At 36.9% G+C, this 8,705-nt stretch overlaps 1 protein-coding gene across 1 annotated transcript; it reads right to left on the reverse strand.

Annotated features, from left to right (window-relative positions):
* Window positions 1-6,401: 6,401 nt before the first annotated feature.
* LOC147619307 (fe(II)/2-oxoglutarate-dependent dioxygenase 4-like) lies at window positions 6,402-8,267 on the reverse strand. The gene is made up of 4 exons (XM_086773506.1): window positions 7,945-8,267; window positions 7,564-7,796; window positions 6,975-7,290; window positions 6,402-6,787 (listed from the first exon to the last, which is right to left on the reverse strand). The coding sequence occupies exons 1-4, from the start codon at window positions 8,179-8,181 to the stop codon at window positions 6,527-6,529; spliced, it is 1,047 nt and encodes a 348-aa protein (XP_086629632.1). The 5' UTR covers window positions 8,182-8,267; the 3' UTR covers window positions 6,402-6,526.
* Window positions 8,268-8,705: the final 438 nt, after the last annotated feature.

Consider the following 8,705-nt stretch of genomic DNA (forward strand, 5'->3'; position numbering starts at 1 on the left):
ACCATTTTAGACACTAGGAGGATTTTTATATCCAAAAAATATCTCAATTTTGGATTACCTACCTCTAGACATTTTCTCTCTCTAGACTAAAACAGGGTAAAACAGGATCTTTCTTTTATTTTAGAGAGGGGAATAATTATAAAATCAAGGGGAGGTTCTTACACCTATACACCTCAAAAGCTGGAGGGAGGAATCTTACAATAAATTTTGTAATATGCTTGGAGTTTTGGAGATAGATTTGAGCTTGAGGGAGAGTGTTGAGATGTGATCAACACGAGCTGACACTCATGATGCACTTAGGTGACCGTTCCATATTTACACCACTAGCGTGTTTGGTAGCTAGCATGATGGATATTTTTTCTAATGACTCTATAATTGGACTACACTTATCTAGTCCAACTAAGTTATGGCATAGTTATCTTACTAGTTCACGTCTACTTATTGTATTCACATTATAAAGACCACTTGTACATAGCATAAGTGATCATAGCTTACCAGCAGACCTACTTAGCATGTCACACATTTGTACATAGTACTCTAGTAGTTATGCTGGTTTTCACTTATCTTTTGTATACCTCTTTTGAGAGCAACAAGGAGAAGAAGATTTTAAGTCTTCTATCTTTGTGTGTGCATGTTATCCATTGTTGTGAGAGTGTGTGTGTGATTTTGCAAGAGCTTACTATTCTTTGGTGTTATGCATTTGAGCCTCTATGCTCTCATACAACATCCTAGAAAAATTAACTTTGTTTTTGGAAAAATATTCAAAAGCTGCGATATAAATTTTACGCTACTAGCATGGTTGGTGAGATTATGGGTGATAATTGCACTAACAGTTTAAAGGTTGTGAGACAACCACTTTTCTTCACTAGACCTATGTCATAGGTATAGTGCCAACCCATGGATATACTTGGGTTCATTGGTAGGTAAGATAACATATTTACATGGGTATTTATTCCACCTAAGGTAGAATGGTTTTTTAGCTTTTGCTTTTTTAAAATGGGAATTGCTTAGACTCTGGAGGTCAATATTCAAAAGCTACGATATAGATTTTATGCCACTGGCATGGTTGGTGAGATAATGGGCGATAATGCCACCAACGGTTTACAGGTTGTGAGACAACCACTTTGCTTCACTAGAGTTATGTCAAAGGTATAGTGCCAACCCATGGATATACTTGGGTTCATATTATCGACCAATGTTATATGTTTTAGTATTGGAGTCCTTTATTTTATATAATGTACTCTTATCTTTACGTTATGGTTATAGAGAAGAGAAGAGAATAGATTAGAAGAAAATGTATCTATACATCTCCCTTGTACTCTTGTGTGTGTGTGTATGTGTTAGCTTGCACAAGGAGCTAAAGATCCCCCCTCCTCTACATTCTTCTCATAATATCAGAGCACCAGTTCAATTCAAGAGCTTAAGAGGTAAGAAAAAGAAGTGGTACATGGGCAAGGGTAACTTCATCTCTTTTCCTTTGTTTTAGAAGTAAAACTTTGCACATAACTGCTAGTGAAGAGTAGTATGTTGGGAATAACAAATCCAAATTGGGGGTTGGAATGGGTGAGAGCATATTTGTGGTAAGTAAGATAACATATTTACATGGGTATTTATCCCACATAAGGTAGAATGGTTTTTTAGTTTTTGGCTTAGACTCTGGAGGTGAATACCTCCACCAACATAATACCAACATTGGTGTCAGAGCCTTAAGGGGTGTTCGTGTGTGAAGAGGAGCATCGACCTTTGATTTTTAAAGCAAGCTAAGGCCCTAAAGCCTTTTTTAGTCACACGAGAGCCAACAGAGAAGTGAGTAACCTAAGCACACAACAATGCAACTTTGACATTTTACACAGAAAAGAGGAGTACTCAGTAGGCTTGAGCAATAAGGAGCACAGCTTCGACAGATATAAGTGCATAATCAACAAAACGACATCATCAATGACAATTAACTTTTAAGCCCCAATAAATACTTTTATTGGAAGGAGCAGGGCAGGCGCTAGGACTTGACCTGGATTCGAATGGTGCGGGTCAGTGTAAATATTTTCCCAAAACCTTTTTTTTGTATTGCGAGGGATGTTTTCCCAAAACTTACGAAACCTTCCCTTACAAATCTGAGAAATTATTAATAAAGATTTTAAAAAAAAATTTGAAGGTTTTTGTTCTCTAACCTCTCAAAATTTCCACATATTTATACCTTAAAATTTTAATTTTGAAGGTATTTTTTAAAATTTGAAAGTGTAATTACATTGTACTTGGTTTTTTTCGCACATTGGTGGGGGATGGTGGTTGGCTTATTTTAGTGTGTGGCTGCTCGATGTTATGTCGGCTCTAAGCTATTATACAGTGGTTTCTACGTGAATATGCATTGATTCCTGCGTGTAAAATTTAAAGGTCACGCTATAAGCTAGGCATGGCTTGTGAGCACTCTTGTGTGGGATTTTTTTGTTACTCTTTGCTTTGAAAAACTTGTATGCTTCAAATGTCATAAAACAAGCCACTTTGCACATTAGTGTTCAAGGGGGAGCAGTGTGGTCTACTATGAATGTAGAAACATGGGTCACATAGCACGTGATTGTTCTCAAAGGAATCTAGGCCATGTGATGTATAACACCATCATTAGTGGGAAGATAGATGAAAAATAAGACTTAATCAAGGATGTGATTAAGCAAGAACATGAAGGACATGCACTCGAATGATAAAATTCGACATCAAGAAGCATCAACATGTGACTCAAAGTCATAAAGAATAAGGATACTAAATTCAAGAAGATGAATAACCATCATAAACATGAGACATGTGGTACTCATGATTCAAGATCTCTATGGGAAGAAACAAAAAGGACATCAAGAGTGATCAAGAATGATTAAGACTTATGTTGGAGTAAAGATAAGGTTGCACATAAAACTTTGTGATGATAAATTATTGGCATTAATCTCATGGTAAGTTTTTTGCATAGATTCTAGCACCATCTTACAAGGAATTGGCTTCCAAATCTTGAGGGGATTTTTCATGAGGGTTTGGTTGTGCTGAGGAGATTAGGTTATTAAAAATAATGATAGAATAACCACTTGTGCATGTAGGCAATGTGTTGTGCCATAGCCCAGGCTATGCAATAGTGCACAAGTTGCACAAGTGAAGTCAGTTAGTATGTGGACTCATATATATTTTCATGATAATTTTGAAAATGACTCCCAATTTATCTTTGAGGGAATAGTAAATCCAAATTGGGGTTTGAAACATGGGAGAGAGCATATTTGTGATATATAATATGGGGGATTAATCCTACATCTATAAAACCTAGTGGAATAAATCTTCATGTCAAAATCTTAGCACTTCTACGCTCACAAAAGTAGTAGGCAGGCACAACAATAAGAAGGTGCACTATCACATCTTGAGCCCCTATTTTCAGTGAAGGCACAGAGGGGCAAAGTTCTCAAATTTTAGATTTGATGCCAACTTGGGTCCCATTTTGGCTCTGCAAGGCACTTTGGAAATGTCAATTTTGACTGTATATGTCTAGCTTTTGGTTTGGTGCAAAGTTACGATAAAGATTTGGTTATAAAATATTTCGTGCACAGAACATCTAATATTTGTAGGTTATTGGTGGATGTTTATTTATGTGATTGGTTCACATGTAGTGGTAATATATAATAGGTCTATAGTACCATATGAGAGGTGACTATGTTGGAGACTATAGGATTGCCAAAGTGCACAAGTTTCTCTCTTAGTAATGTTTGGTGAATTGCTGTAGGTAGTTATGTCTAATAGTGTATCCTAGATTGTCAAAGAGATAGTAGACAAGAACAACTTCCAAGTATAAAAGTTCATAACAAGAAACTTCCTCATGTTAAAAGGATATTGGGAGTTTGTTTCAAGTGATGAGAAGGAGTTGGACATTCTGAATGAAAATATCACTCCTCAATAGGCACATAATTTTAAGGTGTGCCATGAGAGAGCTAACAAAGTGGTGTATTGGCTATCTGTTTCCATGTTGGATGTTATGATTGGTGATATACAAGATTCATTGACACCTAAGGATACATGGGATACCTTGGGTAAAATCCATATAGCATATGTACCAAGGTATGAAAGATGCAGTAAGATAGTTAAAGCGATGGCTACATAATGTGCACAGGAAAAAGACGAGTATCAGGGTGATTACTCACTAAAAGTGAAAGGTCTTGTAGATGCCCTTGCCTCTACTATTGGAGATCTAGTTGATGATGATGGCTTGGTGTTGTTCATATTGAATCTCCAGTTGTTCATATTGAATCTCCAATTGATGATGATGACTTGGTGTTGTTCATATTGAATCTCCAGTTGATGATGATGACTTGGTGTTACTCATATTGAATGAGCTTGGCAAAGAGTATGATCGATTTCAGACATCTATCCCAAGTGGCAAAAACTTTTCAAACTTTGTGGACCTTACATCACTTCTTATCAATGAGAGGAGATAAATATTGAGAGTAAATCATCTTCTAGGAATACGTAAGAGGAAGCCCTCTACATGGACACAGGTAGAGGTGGAGGCATACCTATATCTAGAGGAAATATTGAGAGTAAATCATCCTCTAGGAATACGTAAGAGGAAGCCCTCTACATGGACACAGGTAGAGGTGGAGGCATACCTATATCTAGAGGCCGAGGTGAGGCAATTATGGTCAGAAATAATAGGAATCTAATGTACCAAAATAGATGGAAGATACAGGGGGAGCTATAGACGCCAAGGTGGATGGAAAAGAAATTAGAGTGAAAATAGCATGGAGTGCTATTATTAGCATGAAGTGTTAGTATTAACTATTAAGCGTTTATGCCTTCCTCTTTGCTTTAATGGATTTGTGCCACTTTAACCAAGTGGGCCACCCTTCAATTCAATTCGATTCAAAAGGTGTAGGTCATGTACTCTTATCCGAGTAGGCTCGGCCCTCGCTTTTCGGGTCTATCTCCACCCATATCTCATTACATACCTAGCACTTATGGAAGCACATATGAATATGAGCTTACCATATTCCATCAATGGCATCTAACTAGATATCACAGAGATAAACTTCAACTTAAACACATCAAGTTAGAAGTGCCAACCAAATAGTGCCCCTGCCTAGTTCATGCTTATGCTAGACCGCCTTTTTGAGGCAAGTCTAGTGGGCGGTGAGTGAGGAAGGCCTAACTTGGTCCCTGAGGTATCTCTTAAGCTATTGGAAAAACACTTTAATGGGACCATACTTTATGACATCTGGTTGTGGCTATTTTGTGCATGTTTCAAACTCATTGAGAACTAAGTGAGATTCCAAGAGCAAGAAGTGTATCTTATTGGGCTAATTCTTGAGGTATAGTATGGAGTCAAAGGATTATTAACTATATGACTCGTTAGGTAAATAAGATAATTGTCAATAGTGATGTAGTACAGCCTCATCAGGTGGAGGAGAAGGTTCCATCCACACTATCCTTCAGCGAAGTAGTAGTGCTATTTTGGACACTTTTTTTAGTTACAAATATTTTCCTTTACTATAAACTCCACATTTGAAGTCCAGTTAAACCTCGTTTTAAGTTAGACATTTTTAAGGACTAGCTTTAAATTAGCAACTAAATGTATGCATAGTCAGTTGAACCACTTTTAATGCTTATTAATGCACTAGAAATGTAATTTTTGAAGCATTAATCATGTAAATCACTAAGAAGCTCAATATTATTTTTAATAAGAAGAAGTCTTAAAATCACTTTTGTTAATTTCTATCATTGATTTGAACACCTTTATAATAGTGCTAACCAAAATGTGGTTAACGAAAATTGAAAATGTTACACATGTTCAATTATGGTTTACAAAAAAGTTTATGAATCTTATATATAAACTTTGCAAATGGTTTTTTGAATATTGAATTGGAAATCATGGTGGCTCTATCTTCATAATATAAAGAGGATAAAACAAGGTGTTTATCAAGATCTTTACTCAAATTTCTAAGCTCAAATGTAAGCTTAAATGTATATGTGTGTGTGTGTGTGTGTGTGTGTGTTTGTGTGTGTGTACACACACACATGCACACATGCATACACATTACATACAACTATATATATATATATATATATATGTATGTATGTATGTATGTATCTATATATATATATATATATATATATATATATATGTATGTATGTATGTATGTATCTATCTATCTATATATATATATGTATGCATGTATGTATGTATGTATGTATGTATAGAGAGAGGGGGACTTACTTCATGATTGAGTAGAGCTCAAATTAAAGAGGAAACATATTTTTCATTAAAATTGTTACATTCATTAAAAAAAAGATAAACTTTACATTGCATCCTTCCAACCCAAAGATTAATCTATTTAGCAAACTATATATATATATATATATATTATTGGCCCCCAAAAAAAAAGTTTGTTACATTCAAAGAATAGAGAACATTTACCAACATAAACCTCTATATGATTTTCTTTTCCCTATTCTACATAGAGAAAGTGCTACCATAGGTAGATTTGTAAAACAATGCACGTGTTTATTACTTGGGGGGAATGGATGGATGGGTACTAAATTTGATATTAGACTTGCCGTTTAGTCCTTTACTGAATCCATTCTTAAGATAGTCACTAAAAAAGGTTTCTTTATAAATAGTTGGACTTTCATCACTCAAAAACTTGTCTATAGGTCCAACCTTTTCATGGCCATTTGGACCATAGAAACAAGCAATGGAAGTTCTTGGTAGCTTTGTGTTTGTCACCACTTGGTGTTCCGCACTCTTATAGTGTCCATTTGTTAGTATCTATGTGAAAGAAGAAAAAATATGAGAGAAATTATTACCTCACAAATCTTATAACGTGTCATAGTAGTTTTAATACATGTAATAGACTAAGGATATAAAATATCATACACCCTCATACACACTATATGTGTATTTTTTACAGTAAGTGCGTCTAATGCTTCATTCATGGCATGTGTCAAACATGTACCTCAATTCGGTCTCCCAAGATGACAACAAATGAATTCGATATAGGTTTGACAGTGACCCATTCATCTGCTTTTCTAACTTGCAATCCTGCAACTTCATCTTGCATTAAAACTGTGAGTGAGCCAAAATCTGAATGGGAACTCAACCCAAATGTAAGCTCTGGATCTGGACAAGCAGGATAGTAATTGAATCCCATGGTTTGTCGAGAACAATGTTTATAAAATGCCTTGGCCTCCAATGCTAGACTTGTGAAAATTGCTTCATATAGGATCTGTGTAAGGGTCGTCACTTGTTTATGAAAGTCTAACATAGGGCCTCTGCGAGCATAAAGAAATGATGGTTTAACAATGTCCAAATATATAAAATGATACAAGAACAACAAAGGGACTCACAAGGCCCCATCATTGTAAGTGCATATAATGATTCAACAACTCTTTACATGTATAACATGACATAGAACATCAAGGGGATACAAAAGCCATAATTGTAAGCGCATGCAAGTGGAACAACCGTTAGCACAATTGCAAAACATGGAAGACATGAAGCGCTTATGTGACTCCCTTATGAGTTTTTTTTGGTGGAAAACTCACCTTAGAAAGCCTGGTAGCAGCTTGACATCCATGGTAGGGGAAGGTTTGTATCCTAAGGTGTCCTTCCACTCTCGAATCCTTTCGTGTGTAAGAAATCCGGTGAAGAAGCTTAATGGACAGGAATCGTCGTCCGAGATTAGTCGCATTTTCTCCTCAGTTGGCAATGCAAAGAAGTCGGAAACAGCACTCCAAAGTTGGCTTTGTAAGGTCGGCGAGACACCATGATTGATAACCTTATAAAAACATCGAGATTTAATTCAAAAGTTTTGTAAGGTAGGCTATTTGATACTATGAAATGAAGCTGCTGCAGCTTACTGTTAGTTTGAGCTCTTAACGTACGCAAATGATGGGCAGTTGCAAGAAGGCTGGTGGTATAAGTACCTGGAAGATGCCCCACTCGACGCAGGCGAGCCCGATTTCTTTGATAAATTGGGCTATGCCTTGTCCATGGAAGTTGGCAAGGTTAAGGATTGGCACCTGAAGGGTGCAGGTAGAAGTCTTGGAGAGGCAAGGCCTCTCCTCTGGTGGGCGTATGTACTTGGCAGGCACATGTCGGAGTCCCGAATCAACAAGCTCCTTGATGCTTCGAATCTGAGGTTGCTCTATATATTCAACCATTGAGAAAGAGAGAGAGAGACACAGACACACAGACCGAGAGAGAGAGACCGAGACGGACGGACTAATATGCGCCTTATTAGTGCATATGCGGGTGCGGGTGCGGGTGCGGGTGCGCGCGCGCGCGCGTGTGTGTGTGAGAGAGAGAGAGAGAGAGAGCGCGGCGTTATATGGGCATATGCGGGTGCGCGAGCGTGTGTGTGAAAGAGGTTTTTTTTTAAAAAAATGTGTGGGTGTGAGAGAGAAAAAAGTGTGTGTGAGAGAGAGGGAGAGGGGTATTAACGTTGGTAGAATGCAACACGAGGGCATATACGACCAACGGTGACAGAGACAGAAAGAGGGATATGTTCACGTCACGAATATAAATTTACACATGTTGAATATCCTCCATCCAAATAATTATATGTTATAATGTACAATTCCAAACTTTGTTAGTGACATTGGTACATAGACATGTGCAGTTAAACCTAAAAAATTATTTGTGTATAGAATTGAACAAAAAGAAGGACATAATTGGAGATGAAAAT

This window comes from Cibotium barometz, chromosome 33 (genome assembly GCF_041138505.1).
Source record: "Cibotium barometz isolate CiBa-2024 chromosome 33, ASM4113850v1, whole genome shotgun sequence".
NCBI classification, from domain to species: domain Eukaryota; kingdom Viridiplantae; phylum Streptophyta; class Polypodiopsida; order Cyatheales; family Cibotiaceae; genus Cibotium; species Cibotium barometz.

What these genes read in the sequence shown, in the direction of transcription:
- LOC147619307 (XM_086773506.1), bottom strand. Translation starts at nt 8,181, where the DNA reads ATGGTTGAATATATAGAGCAACCTCAGATTCGAAGCATCAAGGAGCTT. An exon ending in CTGCTACCAGGCTTTCTAAG is followed by an intron (nt 7,291 to 7,563) that starts GTGAGTTTTCCA and finishes TTATGCTCGCAG; the next exon opens with AGGCCCTATGTTAGACTTTC. An exon ending in TCTTGGGAGACCGAATTGAG is followed by an intron (nt 6,788 to 6,974) that starts GTACATGTTTGA and finishes TCTTTCACATAG; the next exon opens with ATACTAACAAATGGACACTA.